We start from the raw sequence: 23,083 nt of genomic DNA, 5'->3' as shown, positions 1-23,083 counted from the left end.
CTATCGTAAACACGGCTAACATCTTGCTAATTATTTATTAAAGCCTACTTTACACGAATTGTTGTGTTAACTGTTGTCAAGGAAACTCGCGAGCCTATGCGATTTGTATAGAAACTTTGATTAGATAATCTGATGGTCTACCGATCAGATTTATGACTTTATATTTATTAATCGGGATTATCTAATTTACCGACCATCTAATCTCTGCCAATACCTGACCCTTAATTTACTAAAGTCTATATAAGTGGTTTTCGCTATATATAAATTTATTTTAAGTAATTCAGGTAATCTCATTTCAACTATTATAGCAACGTAACCGTACCTACGTTAAAACACGACTTTGAAATTACGTTTCTCTAATTACTTAGAGGGCAAATATCCAAAACTGTAAATCTACTGAAAAAAATGTCATCGGTCAGCCCGCCAAATGTCAAATCTGACAGATTGTTTGACGGACAGAACAGATTTTTTAAACAAGCGGAGGATAAATAACGCATATTATTATAACAAACATACGTGATTAATGTTAATAATATAACTGAATACTTGTGAATAATCGTGAAGATGTTGCTTTGTAAAATAATTAACCGGAATTTTGTAGTTTTGTCGCAAGTGAAAACCAGTACAAGAGCTATTTCAGCCGTGCGAAAACTGAGCACGAAAAATGATGGAGTTGAGAATTTTAAGGGCAAATATGATATTATTATAGCTGGTGGCGGCATGGTTGGATGCACATTAGCATGCGCTTTAGGTGAGTATTTTATTATTTTACTAAGATTTGCTTTGTGTAGTCAAGTTATGAAAAACCTAACCTGAAACAATTTTTTTATTAGCTTTTTAATAATAGCTTTTTATGCTTCATGTATAATAAGCTGGGATGATCTATCTAGATTTGACCTAATCAGTAATATGGATAAAGGACTAGAGAAGAGGAGGTCCACCTTTTCTCTATTATGGATAATATTTATTTTTTGTTTTCCCTATAGTAGATGCTTATACTGAAAAATGAATAAGCAGTACATGAAACGAAAATGGAACTAACTTTACTTTCCTTATTTTAGCAAACCAATGCAATTAATTTTCCAGGTAAAAATAAAGTACTGTCCAACTTGAAGATTCTACTATTGGAGGGCAGTCCTAATAAGAAATATGAGTTAAAAGAGGAGTATAGCAACAGAGTGGTGGCGCTAAACCCCAGCACCAAGGCTCTGATGAGTTCTTTGGATGTATGGATGCATGTGGAGAATGCACGACTGCAACCCGTCCGACATATGCAAGTTAGTACTATAAAGCTATCAATCAAAATGTTTTAGGCATAAGTACAGTGAATACCCCCTGACCCTGGCATTAAATAGTTAATTGGTTGATAATATCAAATTTAAAAAAGGATTATGATGTGAAAATACCTATGTAATGTAATTTGCTTAATAGTAACAGTAGTAATTATAGGTATATAATATACCCTATACCCAGCAGTGAGCTATAATGTACCTATAGGCAATAGCCTATACTAATATGTGTACTTATAAAAGAATATACTTTTAACATATTCTAAGATCCAAAAGAAAAGTACCCATTATTTAACAGACTTAATTATATGATTTTTTATGTTTTTCTCAGGTTTGGGATGCCTGTTCAGATGCGATCATATCTTTTAACAGCACAGATTTCTTGGATGACGACCTAGCTTACATAGTAGAAAATGACTTATTACAGCATTCAATCAATACAGAGTTGTCAAAGGTTCAAAATGTGCATATTGTATATGGGGCTAAGATAGCAGATTATGAATTGTCAAAGACACAACCAGATTCATATGACTGTACTGGGAGTAAAGTTAAGATGAGTAATGGAGACACATATTCTTGTCAACTACTGGTAAGTTTGTTTACTATTTATTTTTATGCTATAATAGACAGTGATGCTGCTTACCATCTATCACATTGGTGTAACAGAAAGCTGTGAAGTGTGAGTACTTAGTTCATCTTGTTATGGATTACTACTAACTAGACCATTGGGATATAGTCGTTAGAGAGTGGTATGTTGTTATGTTTGTATACCTATTTATGTTTCCTAGTGGTATAGTTTGTATTTTGAACAGACAAGGGTCCAGCCATTAATCATGCGAGGCTCGAGAGGGGGGGAGGGGTCCATGAAAAAATTACGAAATATCATAAGGGGTGAGGGGGGTGTAGTAATATATCACGAGTATTCATTTTTTCGGCAAACGCGCGATACTGAACCGAAAAGCAGCGTTTCGTGCAATTATTTTGGTAGGTACTAAAAATACACGTGATATAGAATGGGGGGGTAGTCTTGAACCTCACCATGTATCACCAGGGTTAAAAATGCCAAAAAAAACTAGCCCCCTAAAAAACGTAGTAGATATACTTAAGATTCGAGCTGTACGTCCCAACAGGGGATAAAACCTAAGATTTATTAGGTACTTCACTGAAATGTCAGTAATGAAATAGTAACCTGTTATTATAGTTTGGACTCTGATTTCTCTAAAATAAAACATCAAATGTATAATATCATTAACCATGAGTATATTTTAATAACAATCATTCTCAAACATACAATGACTAGTAAAAAAGGGTTTAAGTACAAAGATATTTAAATCACACCAAAAAATATTATCATTTACATATAAATTATAAATGTAAATTCAAGGCGGTACATTGTCCATTTTGCTTTCAATATTATTTAGTCTGAGTTCGGTATGTTCAACTAGTTTGTTAATCTTCTTTGTGAGGTCTGCCAGTTGGTTCTTTATGTCGGTCATGCAGATGTCTTGGATAGCATTGACTGTTAGCGACATAGGTCTATTGGTCCCTGACGTAGTCCGTTTTCTTCTCTCAACATTCTGACTGTCGAAAGAGTATCTGTCAAACAGGTTGCTCTTACGCTTGACCACTGTCTGTTTCTCAACGGGATCTTCCTCTTTGCACTGCTTTAAACGCACCTCATAGTTATTGTTCTTGCGAATACTCCGCGTCCGCCTATTTTTGCGGCTGGCCACCAACTTGTACACGGAGGCGATTAGGTCTTTAGGAATCTGTAAAAAACAAATTGTTTATTTGACACACGAAAACATGAATCATCATCATCAGCCCATTAACGTCCCCACTGCTGGGGCACGGGCCTTCCCTATGGATGGAACAGAGAGATCGGGCCTTAAACCATCACGCGGGCCCAGTGCGGATTGATGGTTATTAACGACTGCTAATGCAGCCGGGACCGACGGCTTAACGTGCCTGCCGAAGCACGGAGGAGCTCGCGATGAAAACTTTTTTTTTTGTGGTCACCCATCCTATGACTGGCCTTTGCGAAAGTTGCTTTACTTCAACAATCGCAGACTGAGCGCGTTAACCGCTGCGCCACCGAGCTCCTCAAAAAAACATAAATAACAAAAACTAATAGAGATGAACAAGTTAGTTAGGATTAGTTTGTTTCTTCATGGGAAAAAAGTTTATAATTTCAACGTAATTACATTATTTATAAAATGTGCCGCTACTCACCCGATTCTCCCTCGGATCATTGGGTCTGATATTCAGCGTTCTGGTATGAGAAGCAGTCAGTAAGGCACCCCATCGCAACACTGAAATGAGTTGCTTCGGCGCACAGGACAGCAGGGAACTGAAGAGCATGCTCTCTAGATGCGCCACCAGTTCTGTCATGCGCACGAGTCTGTCTAGCCCTGCACTTTCTTGTAGAGCCTGAAATATGATTGCAAAAAAACGAATGTAACAGTCTTTTTCTCTTATAATAATGAAATAAATGTTTTCAAAAAGAAGTTAAACGGTTATCAAGAAAGTTAAGCAACCATCGCGACGCGATCAATCAATACACGCAAGATCGTCCAATAACTCTTTCCTCTCCCACTTCTCTTAAGAACTCACCTGAATATCGCTAACAGCTAAACCAACTAGCAAGTTCGTCAATATCACAGTGACAAGCAGCACGAAAATGAGAAACATTCCGTGCGCTGTCAAAGGATACTGTATCTGCGAGTTTGTGCAGTTATTGTAGAATATGTCCTCATACTCCAACTCTCCTGACATCATCATGACGGTCTTAACGAGACCAGCGGGAAGATGGAAGGCAGGGTAATTGCTGAAGAGAACGCTGAATGCCAGGCCAAACGCGATGAGAAGGCAACTGTATGCTAGTAGGAACGTTGCGAAGTTTACTGTCACTGGAAGGAGAAAAGTTGCCACTAAAGTCAGGTGTAGCCCTAAGTGAAAGCAGTCGATAAAATAATCTGTACACAATAGTAAATACGACTTTAACGACACATCGATATGTCGATGTCCGTTATTGGCTAAAAGTGGTGTAGTACCCCCACCCAGCACATTTGAAAAATGTTATTTGGAGAGATTTCAAAAACCGTCTTGGTTCTGCGTAATTGTACCTGTGGTAAACATTTGCACGTAGAGTCCGAATGTGGGAAACCGTCCGATGATCATCATCAGCTCCAACCAACAGAAAAATATTGTGATAGCAGCGAAATCATGTTGCCAGTCTGATGTATGTTTTGTTATTATTCCATCGCCTGTATCTCGGTTTGGCACCTAGAAATTACACTTATAATTAAAGGAATCTCAAAATTCTGCAGTTCAAACTCGAAATATAATAAAGATGTAAAGAGGAGATTAAACTAAAGGAATTAAGTAAAAACTTACAGTACACAGGAAGACTCCAAGAATAATCATCAGCTGTAACCAATTTTCCCACTGTCTGATATAGGCGGACCAATTGAGACAAGCTTGAAATATTTCCTTCCCCAAAAAGCATATGTTCAGAAGCAGAATAAATCCTTGCACAGGTTTAAGATAAGACGGCACATCACAGGTGACTTCTTCGCAAAGAAATATATCTGAAAATATAACTTACACAAGATTAATTTTACGTTTGGGATTTCTAGTAAGTATATTTAAAAGAACAGTGAAAATACTTACGAAGTATATATAAGCTATATAGGGTGATGAACAGTGCATGATAAATAAAACTTAGGACGAAAAACTTCCTTATTCTTCGCCATTTTAGAAAAAGAAAGGTTTCTGCTAAAGGGTGCTTTAAAACTTCCTTATGTCCTACCTGAAAACAAAAAATCCTGAGTAGCTTCAAAAGAGAAAGGTTTAAGTAATTTTCGATGAAAAATATGTTTTTTTACCTCGATAAAAGCAAGCAACAATTCTGCCTCTCCTCTGCTCAAACAAGGCACTAGTGGTCTGAAGTCTATAGTAAGTTCGCAATCCACATCTCCTAATTCATGTTCACTGACGTGCACTGCATCGTCGAATTTTTCCAAATATCTTGGCACCACGTCTGGTACTCTACGGACTATGAACGCTAGAACCGATACCCCACCGTTTGTTCTGAGCGTTACGTCTCCGCCATAATCTGAAAATGGTTAAAAAGACGAAAACATCGTCTATGTTTCACATAAATACGAGAATTTCATTTAAGACTTTTGTGAGTAAAAATAAACGTTTACCTAACAACAAGAGCACACAAGCAGAGAACTCGTTCAAAGCAGCGATATGCAGCGGTGTATACCCGAAGTTGTCCGGGGCGTTTGGATCAGCCCCCGAAGACAACAAAAGACGCGCTACATCGCACGCTCGTGCTCCCCGTACTATTGACCCGTGCAATGGTGTTCTTCCGTCCACATCCTGCGCAAGCACATCAGCTCGTCTGCCGACTAGGAGCTCCACTACTTCCACTGATTGTGCTAATGCCGCTGGAATAAATTAAATCGAAAATGTTACGAATGTCTAGTTGCACTCTTTTGTTTGTAACTGCCACTGCTACGTGGCGTAAACTTACCTAAATGAAGCGGTGTCTGTCCCCTAAGATTGGGCCAATCAATATTCGCACCATGCTCTAGAAGTAGTTCAGCACACTCAGCATGGCCGTCTTCAGCAGCTAAATGTAACGCTGTCGCGCGTCCGGGGCCCATCGCCGCCCTCACATCAGCTCCCGCATCAAGGAGCAGCTTCGTACATGTAGCCAGACCTAAAGTTGCTGCTACGTGTAATGGAGTTTCTGTGAAAACCTAATAATAATTCATTTTCCATTGAAATCATCGACTAAATAACATGAGAGTTACTTGTTCTTGTTGAGTTCACAAAAACAAACACACCTGTGGTGTATCTGGGCAGGCGCCTGCTTCTAACAATGCGCTTACGACTTCCGGGGCATTACTCAACACTGCATAATGTAACGGTGACTTCTCACTCAACCCAGCGTTGACGTCAGCGCCGTAAGCTATCAACACCTGCAAAATAAAAATCGATTATATTTTCACTAATTTTTAGGTCACACCTTTCATCTTTAGGTATCCTGTTTACCTTTACACAAGCCAAACTTTTGGCGCTAGCGGCGCAGTGAAGCGGTGTGGCTTTCGTATCTTGTGATGAATCCCATCTGTTAGGATCTGCTTTGTGCTCCAGAAGCATATGAGTGCATTCCTCGCTGCCAACTAAGCAGCTTAGATGTAGACATGTCCTGGGAAAAATAATAACTGGTTATTCGATGTTTTTACTTTAAACAAGTACTTATAAGTAGTATTTTGTTACCTGCCAGCGTCATCAGTGGCATTAGGATCGACACCGAGCTTCAATAGTGCAGCTAGCAAGGAGCTCCTGGCTTGCCAACAAGCCCACAGAGCCGCGGTCCGCAAGCCTTCCCCACCCCCAGTACTCGTAGCTAGTGATATCACTTCGTCATTATCCTCTGCTTCTAATAACCCTGAGATTTCTTCAGCGAACGGTAGCTGATTCAGGCATTGTCGGATATCCTCTAAAATAATATACAATCTATAAATAAATCAATTCAAAGCTACGGTATACTTTAGAGTTCAATACTTTATTAGCTACAATCCTATAACTCACATAAAGTAAAAAGTGTTATAAATTTTAATGGTTCCTGGTTATGTTTAAATATTAAATCATTCTTAGATATTTGGAATTCTTGCGCTTCTGCAGCAGACACTTGTATATTTTTAACTATTTTCAACAATACTATAACAGCCCGTAGTCCAGTGGTTGAGGGTTAAAACGCGGGCCCATCGCGGCGCATGATCAATCAATCAATAATACTTTATTGCACAACGACATATGCAAAGGACATAAACATACGAATAAAAATAAGCACAATAGGCGGCATGATATGCACGGACACGCGGCGCATTTTAGCTGTGTATATTAATTTGTGCGATAACGTGCGTCTACGTTTCCATTGGAGTACACGAATACGACTATGTATAGCGTGTCACGGCTCACGGCTACACACGATCACAATAAGAATTCTGGTCCCCAACAAGATTACACGACATATTATACAAAAATCACTTTGTCATCCCTAGTTTGATCAGGTCTTTACATGCTGATCACACGATTGTCCCAAAGTAAGATGATCCGTACTACAGAAGACACGTTAGCCGTTTGTCGCGGATGCTACTTCCTGATGTAAGTGCATAGTCGTTACATGGGTCATGTTAGGGGCTTATAGCGGCTCAATAATTACCCTGACACTAGGGTCGACCGAGTTTGGTAGTCCTCCTCACAACCCACATGAGATAAAAACAATTCTATGGTGTTACTGCCTAAGGATGAGATGGATATATGATCGTTGATTAATATTGCACTATCTGAATGAAATTCTAAGCGAAAAAACCTCGGCAATGACAGTAAGTTAACAAGATGGAAGCAAGAAAAGCGTCTCACCAAGTTCCCAAATGTCCTTAGAAGGTTTGACCCTGAGTCTCTCGGCAAGGTCTGCAGCATGTGCGGATTCGTCGCTAGAGATGTACCCCGCCTCAAGGTCGTCAGAGTCCTCTTCCAACTGGCCCATACCCACGCACCATCGTGCACTGCCTTCCCGCAGGATCTATGTGAGAAACGAAACTCGTAGATTACAATATGACTTATAAAACTTCAACCTGTGAATTCTGGTTCGATCAAATTTTTCTTTGTCTTGATTAGGCCTATGGATATAGGTAAGTATGCCTAATTTTTATCAAACACAGCATTGGTGTGCTGTGCAAGGATAAGGAGATAAGTGTTTCCTATCCTATATAAAAAACTTAATAAAGAAATTGTTAATCACGTTTACATTGGTCATTATTTTCTTACAAAGGCGTGGAGTAGATTGACGATATTTTTGACTTTCTTAACTTGATTATACAAGTTTCACAAACACTTCTTTTATTTTAAGCATTTGCAGAAAATATGTATTTCGGTTAGCAGGTAACATCTTTTATTGAATTTGTGTTTCAAGAAGTTGACTGCCAAGTTATAAAATACTACAAAGTATTTCTAAATTCGTGGAGCGTGTTAAGTGGTCGGTAAAATTGGCCACGTTGGACCAGTATGCGAAATTCTCATAAACACTCATTCTTACACCCTCTATTAGTTTGTTAAAATATGAGCCTTTTATTACCGAATAAAACTTAATATTCTGGAAACTAGACTCGTGGCTGTGATATTTATACATACAAAAAATATAATTTTTTTGATTTAATAAGAAAATACATGCAATGTCCCAGAAACCTATCTCATTATTATACGACATACAATTTGTCACCACACTTCATTCTACATTTCACATGAAAACTAGGTACATTCCGTCCATCACTTTGGAAACAAAAAGATGATTTAAATTAACCTTTTTTCTTTTTTCCTTCTCATTTTTCTTATCGGTCTTTCTATTAGACATCGCGATGCGCGGGAGTGTATTATCGACCGCGTGCGCGCACTCAACTGAAAGCTCATTCGCGCGCTTGTCATCTTGAACTTTTCATTTTGCGACATAACATGAATATCTCTTAACCATGCTGGATGCGCTATTGATAAAACCTTCGTAATTCCTGCTGTTCTTCAAAGAGTTTTCATCAGTTTCTTCCGTAAATGTTTACTAATTTCTTTCAAGAATCCTCATTAATTTCTTCAGGGAATGGCTACATTGTTCAGATGTCTGTTGGTGGCGTCTGCGCCGAATACCACAACAATTTATTAGATAGCGACGCAATCCTACAAGGTTCCACCCACGCATAATATTTTCGTGGATTCGTTAAATCTTTTGATTCTCGTGTTAGACGTTTGTCTTTTCAGTTTAATCTGTTGTCTTTGTCAAAGGAAATATAATTTGTTTTCGGACGTTCATTCATATTAATGTGAATCCTTCACTTCACACGCTGAAACATGATTTTGGCTATGATCTCTTAGGCAATTTGAAATATTAAACATAACATTTTTTGATTCTTTGTAATATTCTTCGGTCGGAGCGGAGACTTTTTAATTCAGATTTTATTTACCAACTTACCTACAAGATTACAGTTTTTATCGATTTAAGATTTTGATACTGAAGTTAATAAATTTTTAGCTGTGAAGAAAATTTTTAATTTTTTTTATAACAATTCAACAAATTCGTAATTGAATGCTGCGTGAGATTTAATATAAATCGATTTAAGATTTGATCAGTTGTGTAATGATTATTTCTGTACTTATAAGAAGGCTGCATAAAAATAGACGATGGATAATGTAAATAAAATAGCTCCGTATCACGCACTTTGCGGCGAATACTTAACACGTTTTAGCTATTTTTTAACTTTGATACCTGGAGCAGCTGATTTTACTACCGTCTAATCCAGAAAAAATGGCAATGTTTTGCCAGACGACCAGGAAGCTCAAAAATAGATCTAGACTCCGCATTTTGCACCTACATAAATCATAAACTCACATCCGGAGGGATTAGGGAATTGAATTTGATTTATAATTTCTAATCCTGAGAATTTATGGCCAGAGACAAATTAAAGAAGCCACAGTTGCAGAGGATAATATATTGTACTGCATACATATTATAAAATAAGAAATATACTACATATAGAACGGCGACTCTCCGCTTCCCACCAGCGGCTGAGCTAGGTTTACCTCACCCCCTCGGTCTTACTTTAGTCTTCAATCGTATTGGAGTCAAACGTCACAGGCACAGATGCGCATGTACGATAACGTCAATGTGTAGTGTCTGTGTAAGACGAGGTGCTTGGTGAAGAGGTCAGGGTGTGCTAATACTTCGTTTACTATGTGATCCTGGTTGAAGTCAAAAGTGATACACAGTATCTATAGTACATTCTCAAAATACGGATATTCACATGGTATATTCTACCTGTTACAAAGTAAAATAAACAAATCAACCTGAAGCTAAACATTTCGCAAACAAATCATTATAGTAACCGAAACCAACTGCTCGCGCCAAGTGCACAAACAATTGAGTTTCAATCATTTCCAATATTAGCGAGTCATAATCGAAACTAGCACAGAAATCGGCTATTAGCAGAAATAGTCTGGAAGTCCAGCCAATTCTACTTTGCAGTGTAATAATTTGGCGAAAAAGAAACATTATTACTACCTTATTATTACGAGTTATTACTGCCTAGTTCATTAATGGATTCCACACAAAATCTTAACAGCAAAATTCAACGCTACTCGGACTTCAAAGTTTTGCACGGCAGTTAAGAATAAAATGAACATTTCATGAGTCATCATCATCAGGCCTCCCATGGCTATCCCATTTTCAAAGGGTCCGCGATTTAGGTTAATTTCCTAAAGTTATTTATTTATTTACATACGTAAGTTATCTAAATTAAACGTAGGTATAATAAGTATGATATATAGGTACGTAATCTTGGTCACATACCTTGCGGGGCGGAAGGCAAGAGGGAAACCACTGCCCTATTTTTCCCTAAAAAAGTCGCTTGGAAAATGCTGCACCGACAAGAGCGTGGCTCTTAAATTGGTGATGATGAATCTTGATCACACAGGTTTACAATATTTTTTATATATTGCCACGTGTGCTGTTTCATGTTACTGCTAGAAAACACAGCTTAGTGCTATTACTCAATCATATATTTAACTACTTCATCATTGTTTTATAATTCCAATCCCAAGTTTAATATGTGACTATTCAATATGTGAAAATTCTTCCAGAAATTGTTTCGTTGGAGTGAATAAAATACTTGGATAAAAATGTGTGTAATGTTTATGTTTGATTAAAGGTTGCATCTATTTTAGCGCTTGTTTAGACACCCGTCTCGCCGACGAGTTTTCGCTCAATCTGACGCCTTAACACCCTGTTAATCAAACTCAGGATTGCCTATACAAATAACGATACAAAGAGATTTTTCAATAGTTCTTTGTTTAGTTTCATATGTTTTACTTGAGGTTTTTTATTTTTTTACTTATAATTGAATGAGGAACTTTCCAGGCTGCGTTCCCCAAAAATAATAATACCTAGGTGCCGTGGTTTGTTTTGTTGTCTATTTTCTCATTACTCGGGTGCATAATTATTCAAAAATACAATGAGTTTGCAGAAGCATATATAAAAATGAGTTGCTTGATATTTGGATCACATTATGTATATAATTATGTTGCTACCTATATTGTTTCTTTTCATGTGATTTTCCTGACTCTTTCCGGCTATCTAGGTTCGGCGCCATTAAGATGGCCGATGTCTAGAAGTATACCTATTGTAAGTACCAAGATTACGAAAAACGAAGCCTTATCATCGTCATTTTGCTAGCTACTAAGATTATGATAGATAGATAGATTATGCGAGAAATATCAAAGAAAACTTTAACTTACCACATCTCGATCCAACTGTGACTCGAATACGTCTTCTAAAATCATTGCCGCGGCTACATAAAGTCGTCTTACAAGAAAAATCCACAGGTATTTAAAATAGGAACTGATATCCGCAGTCATTCATTCACATATACTTAATATTATTTTTAATAATAAATGTTTCCTTATTTTTCGCCCTAATTACCTCAGCGCGTTCTAATTTCGAGAAAATGGACGAATATCATTTTGGCGGGATTCCTCGCGTCTTTCTCGGAACTGATTGACTGAGAGGTGAAGAATTAGTTAAAACAACATTGGAATCTTAAAGAATCAGGTCAGATGATGACGTCATTGCAGATACTTGATGTTTTTATTAAAAATCCTGGTGAGATTCTTCCAAGGGAATGAGTATACCTTTATAAACAGTTTTATAAACAGTAGTAGGTATATTTATATTCCTACAAGTTCAGATGATTATTAATAGAAGTACTGAGTGTTGATCACCGAAGATCTTCAGTTTATTGTTGTATCACTTGATTTACAGCAAATTGCGCTACTAGTAAGCATGTGTAACTATTTTTGAACAACCATTTATTATTTTCTTCTTAAGAGATTTCAAAAAGTTCACTTAGGTAGGTGTTGCAAAACTTTGTATTTCTTTACATTGGACTTTCCCTAACAATTCACACTTTTCTTTTTTATCTATTCTTTATCCGGTAACCCGGTATATACCGGAATCCACATACCTAAGTCAGAAAAATCACAAGCACCGATTTTTTAAAAGAAGTTTTTGCCACCTGACTGGTATGTTAGAAGAGTTCCTAGTCTCTACCCTTAGATAACCCTACGTGAAGTCCGGGCCACTTTAATTACATTAATTACGAACCATTTCTCACTATAATACTAACTCTTTAAACGTTTAAAACTAAGCTCACAAACAGACATCACGTTTTCCCGGTACAACGCATGTCACAATTTTCGCGCACATGTTTTCTAAAGTAAACTCGTATCGAACACCGTTTAGCAAGAACACTCTTACACCACTGCACCGCTGCTCGCCTCCTACACGTTACACACCTCTAACACAAATAAACACTACGAAAATAATAATTACAAAGCCACAGCAATCGCTTTTCCATACTTAAAGATATTTCTGTATTGATTGTTATTTTTGCAAAGGTATCCAACATCAATGCGGTACGTCAGGTCGTAATGTGGGTTCTAGCCTAAGATTGTCTAGGCCGTTTGCGCACTAGATATTTTTCCTAAAATAGAAGCTACTTAAACATGAAACGTACTAATAAATAATTTAACAGTAACTGAGCAAATTCCTTCTTCAATCAAGCCGGAGGCATGTTAATAACTAAAGATTTTTTTTTATTTCAGATCGGAGCAGACGGCGCCAACTCCTCAGTGCGTAAAGCTATAGGGGCACAGTATCTGGCGTGGAACTATGACCAGATGGGCGTGGTGGCTACGCTGCATTTAGCCGAGGTAATTCTAGTGACTTCAACGATCGAGTTCTATGGGAGTTTGAATACTAGACTTCTGAAGATACCTTCGTTTCCCTAGTTTTCCCACCAGCGTTGTCATCATTTGTACCCAGAACAAAGATTAAAGTTGCATGTCTATTATCCATGAAACTAAACGGTAATAATAAAAGAAAATCTTTATAATGCCATCTATATTGTTTTTGAGGAACTAAGTTGTATTGGGTTGTGGTTATTTAGCCGAGGTAATTCTACGTAGTGACTTCAGCATTGGAGTTATATGGGAGTTTGAATACTAAACTACTTACTGAATATACCTTCATTTCCCTAAGCACTACTGCTTGGCACTACCAGTCGAGTCATGGGAGATTTTTCTTGCCCGAGACACATGTCGGTATATAATAGTGCATACATTTGTCCCACTATGTACAGCACAGTCCGGGACTACTTTAGCAATTGGAGCACAGCATGCTGTTCTTTTGCGAGTTGGTAAACAAAAGCCGCTAAACAAGTAAATACTTTTATGCCTTACTGACCAATCCTTACTGTGTATAGTTTTTATATGAAAATGTGCGCCTAAGTGGCTGAGCGACTAAAATGTCATTTTCAAGTACTTATAGCACGAGTTTTATCGTCATAATTCATCGCAATTTCTCTGCGTAGCACTACACATAGGTACTTAATTAATTTAATTGTAAACACCTGTCTCCAATACTCTTAATTTTGTAAATTAGACATGTCGGATCGGACAAATATGAAACATTTTCCTACAACAAAATATATGTACCCATTAAGTACGGTAGGTCGCGATGCGGAACGGTGCCAATAAATGTGTGATAATTAATTTCCCCATCGATCAACATTGATATAGATTTAAAACTTCTGTGCCAATTATTATTTCTGGAAACGAAATAAAAATTGTTAACGGTTTAGGTAGGTCAGAGAAAACCTTGGTATTCCTCATAAATGGCCGTAGTCTTTCGTTCATCTTCATGGAAGACCAGTATACCTTTCGTTATCAGCGGGCTTAGCACCGTAAGCACGCGACTCTTTCTCGCCGCGACAAAGATCATCTGTCTCTTTCTGTGCAGTACTGTGAAAGAGTGACGGGTGACGTATGTCGAGGCGAGAAAGAGCTTACGGTGCTAAGCCCGCAGATACCCTAGCGTTATCCCATTTCACAGGGTCCGCTTACCTAACCTGATAATTTGACACGTCCGGGTTTTTACAGAAGTCACTGCCTACTTGAACTTCACCCGAAGGGAACACCAACCCCATTACAGGTTAGGTCACATTTATCTCCGACAACACATTTCTCTGTATATGGGTTTGGATGGGTCGGGTATGCAGCCACTCGACCTGAGATGGATATGTTGATTATCAGCCTATCACCCAAATATATAGTTGCTCATAAAACCATCTTATCTTACCTAGCCTATTCGATCCCACTGCTGGGCAAAGGCCTTCCCTTGATTTTTCCACTCCTCTCGACTTTGCGTGATTTCCAGCCAATCCCTCCGATAAGCATTGAGGTTGTCACACCATCTTTTACGCGGTCTGCCTCGACTTCTATACCCGCCTTGAGGTGAAAGACATCGCCGCCAACTCCCGCGCCGCATTCCCGATCACAAAACCATACACTAATGAAAACTGCCTCTCATTTCTAGGAGACAGAGAACACAACAGCATGGCAGCGATTCCTGCCGACAGGCCCAGTAGCGCTGCTGCCGCTAGACAGCCGCCGAAGCTCGCTGGTGTGGTCCACCACGCACGAGCAAGCCAAGCAGTTGCTCAAACTGCCCGACGAGCAGTTTGTTGACTCGCTCAACGATGCATTGGTATGACCGACTTTTGGAACGTCATAAGACGTTTTGTTGACCGGGTGGACTATGCTCCGTGTAACTCCAATCGATGAGGGCAGATCTGTGCTCAGCCGTTGGCAAAAATAAATCCTTTTACTGCAATAGTAGATCACTACTACTTGATTTCAAATATCATCATGTAGCCAAATATAATCGATATCTTTTCACAGTAGAAGTGTGTAAGTAGAATAAATTGTTTCCTATAGCTTAATATACTAACCTTAGTATATAACTATGTAAGTCCATTACTAACCCTTATCTCTCTCTCTCTCTTGGGTCGGTCCCTCATATCTGAGGGTCATGGTCAGCATCAGGGTTGCATCTGGAGCGAATGATCCGCCTCCACCGGTTTCTGTCCAGTGCTTCCCTTACGACTGTGTAGAGCTTGGCTGAAGACGAGTGTTTCACTTGATCGGTCCATCTAGTTGGTGAATGACCACGCGATCTTTTGCCTTCAGTGTTCCCAACCACAATCAGTTTTTTCTAAACTGTCATCACCTCTGCGCACCGTGTGGCCGAAATGGCATATAGTAACCCTTATATGAGGAGCTCGGTGGCGCAGCGGTTAACGCGCTCGGTCTGCGATTGTTGAAGTAAAGCAACTTTCGCAAAGGCCGGTCATAGGATGGGTAACCACAAAAAAAAAAGCTTTCATCTCGAGCTCCTCCGTGCTTCGGAAGGCACGTTAAGCCGTTGGTCCCGGCTGCATTAGCAGTCGTTAATAACCATCAATCCGCACTGGGCCCGCGTGATGGTTTAAGGCCCGATCTCCCTATCCATCCATAGGGAAGGCCCGTGCCCCAGCAGAGGGGACGTTAATGGGCTAATGATGATGAACCCTTATATGAGTCGTTGTTACTTGAAATGAATGTTATTTTTTTATAGTGGAAGCAATACCCGCGCAGCTCAAGCGTGGACGCGTGCACGTCGTGGGTGTCGTCTTGGCTGCAGCGCGTTGGGCTGCCGAGCGGCGCGGCGCGACAGCTGCCCCCCTCCGTGCGGAACATCGCCGCCAACTCCCGCGCCGCATTCCCGCTCGGCTTCGGACATAGCACGCGATATGTCGCGCCTGGTGTCGCCCTCGTTGGGTAAGTGTGGACAAATTAAGGTCTCCAAATAAAGCCGGGAACATTTCGAGGCGGGAAGTGGGTAGCTTCTCTGCTGGACTGTCAGCGAATAAAAGGCATAATAACATGTTCAGCTGCTTGTCTTCCCGGGCATGTCGTAAAATCCGACAGAGGGATTGTGTCCTTAATAACACGATCGACAATTGTTACGGGCGATAGGCAAATTCAAAAATATCTTTATTCAGTAGGTAACATAGTTACACTTTGAATCGTCAATTTTACATAACGAACGTCTCATCCGCCTAAAACTACTGCAGGCCTTGTTACTCTTAAAGGTTCATTATATCCATCTTAGGATTTTATATCAACAGTAGCTACAAGTTGTCGTTGATTACTTGTGGCTCTGACCACTCCATTAAGAGTAAGTAGTATGCTCGTATCTGTAGCCTTGAAAGACATTTGTAAAAATATACAATCCAAAACAGTGCCTGATAAAATGTGAAAAGCAATTACTAGGTCGTATGTAAAGTGTGACGTTATTTTATTTCTTACAGGGACGCAGCGCATAGAGTGCATCCTTTGGCGGGACAGGGAGTCAACCTCGGGTTCGGAGACGTGAAAGATCTCACTGAATTACTAGCTAATACTCTTTATTCTGGATTAGATTTAAGTAAGTACAATTACGTTATAAGTTTCGCCCTATATGTTCCGGAATGCAAGATTGAGGCATGAATAAATCTTGTAATTGAGCTTCTTTTCACGATAACCACAGCTGACAATGTTACTTTTCATTCAACCCTTAGAGCCTATTTCACGAATTGCACATAAACTGTATTTTTAATAGGGTATTTGATTGGGTCAAAGATAAATTATAAAATGCTAATCTAGAAATAGAAGCCAGTCTAAGATGATCAAAAATCTCATTTTACTTTTCGACTTATTTTCGGATTTTATTTTTGAATCAAGTAACAATGAGTACGACATTTGACAGCTTTTATTGATGACGTCACAGGACAGTATTTCCATACAAACTCGGAAGAAAACTTTCGTTTTGACGTTTCGTAAAAAGTATCTCATTTGACTAGGTTGTCAAGTAGTCTATTATAATTATGTGTTATTGAGAAGTAATTTTAGACGGATGAGGCCGCTCAACAATATTTGTTAAAAGTATGTGTGACAGAGTGATTGTATGATGCGCCCGTTCTTACATGGACTAATGTTATGGGCGATAGGCTTGTCACAAAAGGTTCGTGATATCCATCTTAAGACATCGTATCATTAGTGGCTGCATGTTGACTTTGTTTACTTGTGTCTCTATCCACACCATTAGGGATTACGGGCGTGAGTGTATGTATGTATTAAATGATCACGTTATCAATTCAATAAAGTTATTTTTGAGTTTGAGTATATTACATTATATAAAAGTATATTTCTTTTTGCAATAATGTTTATGCTGTATATTTAACCTACAATTAAAGCTTGATGAGGTGTGAGTACTTAGACTACCCCAATTGGGATACAGTCGTGAGCTTATGTAATGTTCTCTTCCTCTTCTATCGTGTGGGTTGTGAGGTTTGATCATAGCCAACTTCATCAACCCTGGTGTCAGGGTTATTATTTAAGCCGCTAAATGCCCTTGACATGCCTCATGTAACTACGTCTTTACATTAATAAGTACGTCATGTTGTTGTTATGTTGTTTAACCTAGAATCATCTTTCCAGCTCATCCCACGTGGTTGGAGCGGTATGAGAGTTTGAGGCAGCGCCACAACGTGCCGACGCAGCTGGCCATCGACGCCTTACACCGCCTCTACACTGTGGACTCGCCGCCACTAGTACTGTTGAGGAGTATCGGCTTGCAGATCACCAACGCTATACATCCTGTCAAGGTAACATATATGTGGGATCGTCGGGTGAGAATGAAACATTGCACCTTTGAATAGATTTTTTCTTGTTTGTTTAACACACTATTTTATCGGCAAAAAACACCCTGTAACTTCAACGCCTCCTTCCTTTTCAAAATCACTCCGTTCATTTCAACTCAATCATCCATCTTTTCTCTATATTCAAAAATCAACATTCAGCCTCTTACTTACCCCACATGTCATACATAAACTTCGCCCAAATACATAAGTAAGAAAGAATATTAATAGATAGATTTATAGATAAAATCTTTATTTAGGTTTAAAACGTTTCATTGACTTCTTAATATTAAAATTTGAACATATTTGAAATGTAAGACTTAAAACTAAAAAGGGTAGTAGCTCGGCTGACGTCGATTTTCAGCGAGACCCTTAAAAAATAAACTAATAACAATACAATTGTCAGCAACAGACTGTGCTATTCAATATACATGTTTGATCATTTGAATAGCAGACGTAGTATAGGTATAAGTTACTCCGTTACTCAGTTACTCGCATGCGTCATTGTGCTAACCACATTATCTCGTTGTAACTAAAACATTGCGCACTTATAGGTATTTAAGCAAAAAATAAAAAAAAACATAATTAAATCCACCACAGGCTTCGTCAAAAAGGAACTAAATACAATAATAAACCATAAATCCAGAAAAGATTCGTCAACTAAAATAATTTGATTATCACAATACAATAAACACATACACATTAATGTACATGGATTTTCGATTATTTTACATTTGTGATTCTTTTTATTTCAAAATAACACAAACCACATTTAAATGTGATAACACTACTGTTCTCAGATGGGAAGGTACACGGCGTAATTAAACAATTCAGCCATTCTCTTCCAATTCAAGAAATTGGAAAAAAAACAATAGTTCAACGATGGATAGTTCCATCGTAAGAACGAACGGTCCTAACCTAACATAATATTATGGCTTTCCTGTGTTTTATTACTTATAATAATAACTTTATTGCACAAAATAAGAGAAATACAAATGTGGTTATATTCTAAATAGATTATAGGAGTTGTACAAGGGTCCCCAAGCAATGCCTGAATCTTGGGGAACCAGTTATTTTTTTTATTAAAAACTAGCCTTAATATTACTTACAATGTAAAATTATAACATAAAAAGAAAAGGAAACAAAAATAAGCATTTCAAAATAAACTGTAGCATAGGTACTTAAAACAAATCTTGTAAAATCTAACTCGGACGCTTATCTTATCGCTTTTTGACACGAATAACACTCGTGTACTGTATCAGACACACAAGATAAAAAACAACATTTTCTGCGCATTACGTCTTTTATCATACTTTGTCACGTTTAGTTTATAACCTACAAAATAATCACACTTGTAGTAGATACAACAACATCGCAAATACAACGTCTCTTGTGCTATTTCTCGGCCATTCACACTCACTACTAATAATACCACGCTTAACATACATTTTAATTTTATATTCCTTGGGAATGGAAGCCATTGTCCTTTCGTAGCTCCGTCTTTAATAATAGAGCTTGTCGAATACAGATGTTGATGTGCTCTGCCTGGTGTATAGAATACAGGATAGCAAAGAGTAAAGAATATAGTGACTTTGACTAACGACCACGTTATATTATTAATTAAGCACACACAATTAGTAGAAGTAGAAGAGAGAAAATAAAATGCCATAATATTATGCATTAAAATGTAAAAAAATATATAATTTGGTGGATGTTGACAACAGAGCTCATTTTGTTTGTAATAAATAACATAAAACATAACTCCCTAGAAATAAGAATAGGCTGAAGTAGAAATAAACATGCTTGGTCTGTTTCTGAAGAAATAACAAGTACAAATATACTTTACGTACAAGATTTTAAAACATTCACGAAAAAGAGGCTTTTTCACTACTTGGCCGGAGAAATGGAGAGCGCTCTCACACAAGAAAGAGGCGGCTTGTGACAACAATGTCAATAGAATTATTTAAACAATTTTTAAATTCCTCTAATAATAGCAATAGTTTTTTCCTGACTCCGTGTGGTTTGTAGCGGCCAAGTTTTCCTGTACATACCTACACCGATTTTCATCATTATGTCGCTCACCGCTTAATTCTCGCAGGGGTTTTATAGGGTTCTTGTTAAATTCAGTTCCTTCTTAAATGAACTTCACATAATATACGTAATTTACAATTATAGTTTACACGGACGTTTGAAGTTAAATTACGAGAGGTAAACTTTTGTCAAGTGTATTTTCCACAGCTTGTCCACAGCAATAGGCTACTTTGTCAAGTAGTCAAATGAGGTACTTTTTACGGAACATCAAAACGAAAGTTTTCTTTGGAATTTGTATGCAAATACTGTCCTGTGACGTTATCAATAAAAGCGGTCAAACGTCGTACGCATTGTTTCTTAATTCATAAATACAATTCGAAAAAAAAATCAAAAAGTAAAATGAGATTGATTTCTGATCATCTTAGACTGGCATCTAATTCTACATTAGTATTTTAAATTTATCTTAAACCCAGTCAAATAGCCTATTTATTCACTCCAAAGTGTACAGGAAACCTTTTGGCGTGAATTTTATAGGCCACGTACCTCGCTAGTAGGCTTCTCACGTGACTTTTATTATGTATTTCGCAAAATTCTCTTACCTAACATCCTTACTTATCCTTTTAAGACTCATAAGGTCATAACATAAGGTTGAAAATATAACTATGAACATTAATTTATGGGTTTTGTTCCAGAAAATGATCATGTCTCATGCCACAACGTAAGCGGGAACGTCTATAGAATGTATAGAAATTGGTATGGGATTATTTAATTATGTTACTTGTTATTGTGATTTGTTATAATTATACTTAATATAAAGGCTCTGTACGTTAATTACAATTTTATCTTTAATTACGTATGCAAGTCTAAGTGAACCAACAGTATACATGTGTTATTTATACTTAGTGCAATAAACTGATTTTATATTATAAAACGCATTGTTTCATTACTAAGTTTCCATATAGGTATTTCCTTTATCGAGTATTGGTTAATTTACTTCTTAGTAGTTGCAACAAAGGACTTTTCCATTAAATTAAGCAGTTCACTTCAAAACAAGGTCATAGAATTCATCAGCAGCGTACCTATTAGTATTTTAAGAATTCACATGACGCGTGACTTCCAAAAATATGCTTGAAGAATAATGCACAATGACTAATATGCAACTACAGACATATAATTAACTAATGAATAAGTCACATTTTATTGTAGGTTATCGGTAGGGGTGGGTACTTTGTTCATCATGCGATTAATGTACCTTTGATTACCCCATTTCGGAATGTAGCTGTGAACTTATGTTTTGTTTATATAGATAAAAATAGATATAATACTTTATTGAGCAGAATGGACACAAGATACAGAAATAACGACAACAGATACAGTAAGGCATAACAGGCGGCCTTATTGCTCATGCAGCTTTTTCTTCCAAGCAACCTTTGGGTACAGGAAAATTATAGGTAATTATTATATTAGTAAATAGGTAACAGAGGGAATGGCACTATGACACTTTATTTTATTATTAGGAATTCAATTTATTTGAAGGCGTCCTGTATCCTATACAGGATATACCTACAGAGTGTAAGTAGGTAACTACAAGTTCCACACGATCAGTAGTCAACTGTTGTTATTGATATTATAAAAGGAAGGTCATAGTTAATGATGTTGCATTCACTTGAATAAACTGTAGAAAAGCATGGTTCACGCTCGCAAGCAGTAATTACTTTTCTATAGGTATGAAATTTCTGACAAAATAACAAGTACGGCGAGTTTAAGCTTAATATTGCTAACGCAGGAAGTAGTTATTTCCTTGCTGCAGACAGGCGACAAGGTCAATTACATCGAAGTCCGTTGGGCGCAGCTGTTTGCGTTCGCGGCACTCGAGCAACGTCACAATAACGCATTCGCAACACGCCATCTTGTGTGCGCCATTCCCTCTGTATCACGCGACTATCCACCTTATTCACCTCAATAAAAAGGTAAATTTAATCCGACTGTAAGGCCGCGTTGACTCAATGTTTTTCAAATAAATGCGTCATCCTCATTGTTCCGTTCAGACATGTATCTACATGTATCCAATCGAATTAAAAATATTATTGAATACTGATGCGTTGTTTTTTTCTGAGAACAGCGAATGGATTCTTTTGTGAATCGTAATAATGGACATTCTCGAATAAACAATTGTTTATTTTTCATTCATTACATTTGCTTAGATTGATGTCCCAGCACAGAAATTAGTAGGTAACTTACTTAACAAGAAACATCCTTTCGACGCCTAATAGACTCTTTAACTAGGCAATTTGATAATGATGATTATGGACTCCTTAATTTAAACCTATCGTTAGAACTGTTTACTCATTTCCCTACCTACTTAGTTAATAATAGCTATTCAATAATCGTAATCACCGTCTGTTTGCTACAAAGTATTCCCACGTGGGCTTTTAATATTATTCCTAACCCGAGCTTTCTTATACCAAAGGGAAGCTATTGTCCTGAGGAATGTATTCCTTCGGTTACTAGAAGCCGTTATTTTACCTGCGAAGGGCCAGGACTCTTAATAATAAGAACAGGTTTATCGAAAGACAAAGGGGACCAGTGAATAAAAGTCTAAGCAAAATATGTAGCTAGGTACTGGACATCTGCAGTAAAATACCACCAGACAATAAAACAAGCCTATATGTAGGTACAAGGACATCAAGATGACGTTAATGATGATCTAATACATAACGTCAACAGTTTTGAAAATTCAAGAGTACCTAATGAGGCAAGTAATCATGCACCTAGAAATCAGGTTATTACTAAAACCTATTTTAAGAGGAAATCAATACGAATAATCTAGGGCTTCCCCTCCCTCTCTGAATGTCCCTCTTGCCCCGCATTGCCCTCTCCACCTCCTAGCGCATGCACGGTGCGTTCGAAAGAGTTTAGGAGTTATTACTACACCCAAGCGTAAACGACAGAGGTAAAAATAGGAACACGTAACAAAGAAAACACAAAAGTTGCGATAAATAATCAAGTAATTTAATTAAATTTTTACCATTAAATTAGGACTAGTGTAGTGTAGGACTCACGATCTTAAAACTCCTTTAGGTT

At 37.8% G+C, this 23,083-nt stretch overlaps 2 protein-coding genes across 5 annotated transcripts; one reads left to right on the top strand and one right to left on the bottom strand.

Annotated features, from left to right (window-relative positions):
* Positions 1-460: 460 nt before the first annotated feature.
* LOC126375020 (ubiquinone biosynthesis monooxygenase COQ6, mitochondrial) lies at positions 461-20,930 on the top strand. Its single transcript, XM_050021860.1, has 9 exons — positions 461-751; positions 1,087-1,277; positions 1,621-1,878; positions 13,014-13,121; positions 14,785-14,955; positions 15,865-16,067; positions 16,601-16,716; positions 17,769-17,935; positions 20,692-20,930. Exons 1-9 carry the CDS (start codon positions 565-567, stop codon positions 20,719-20,721), a joined length of 1,431 nt encoding a protein of 476 aa, XP_049877817.1. The 5' UTR covers positions 461-564; the 3' UTR covers positions 20,722-20,930.
* On the bottom strand, positions 2,528-12,672 carry LOC126375019 (transient receptor potential channel pyrexia). Of its 4 annotated transcripts, none has more exons than XM_050021858.1 (14): positions 11,649-12,672; positions 7,734-7,896; positions 6,585-6,807; positions 6,357-6,513; positions 6,149-6,283; positions 5,833-6,061; positions 5,501-5,746; positions 5,177-5,406; positions 4,962-5,100; positions 4,686-4,891; positions 4,415-4,574; positions 3,903-4,198; positions 3,522-3,719; positions 2,528-3,058 (listed from the first exon to the last, which is right to left on the bottom strand). In XM_050021858.1, the coding sequence occupies exons 1-14, from the start codon at positions 11,766-11,768 to the stop codon at positions 2,669-2,671; spliced, it is 2,892 nt and encodes a 963-aa protein (XP_049877815.1). In that variant the 5' UTR covers positions 11,769-12,672; the 3' UTR covers positions 2,528-2,668. The 4 variants fall into 4 exon arrangements, with proteins under 4 accessions (XP_049877815.1, XP_049877816.1, XP_049877813.1 ...); XM_050021859.1 differs by lacking the exon at positions 11,649-12,672 and adding an exon at positions 8,674-8,779; XM_050021856.1 differs by lacking the exon at positions 11,649-12,672 and adding an exon at positions 8,449-8,775.
* Positions 20,931-23,083: the final 2,153 nt, after the last annotated feature.

This window comes from Pectinophora gossypiella, chromosome 18 (assembly GCF_024362695.1).
Source record: "Pectinophora gossypiella chromosome 18, ilPecGoss1.1, whole genome shotgun sequence".
Lineage (NCBI taxonomy): Eukaryota > Metazoa > Arthropoda > Insecta > Lepidoptera > Gelechiidae > Pectinophora > Pectinophora gossypiella.
This window is presented reverse-complemented; position numbering and strand designations above follow the sequence as displayed.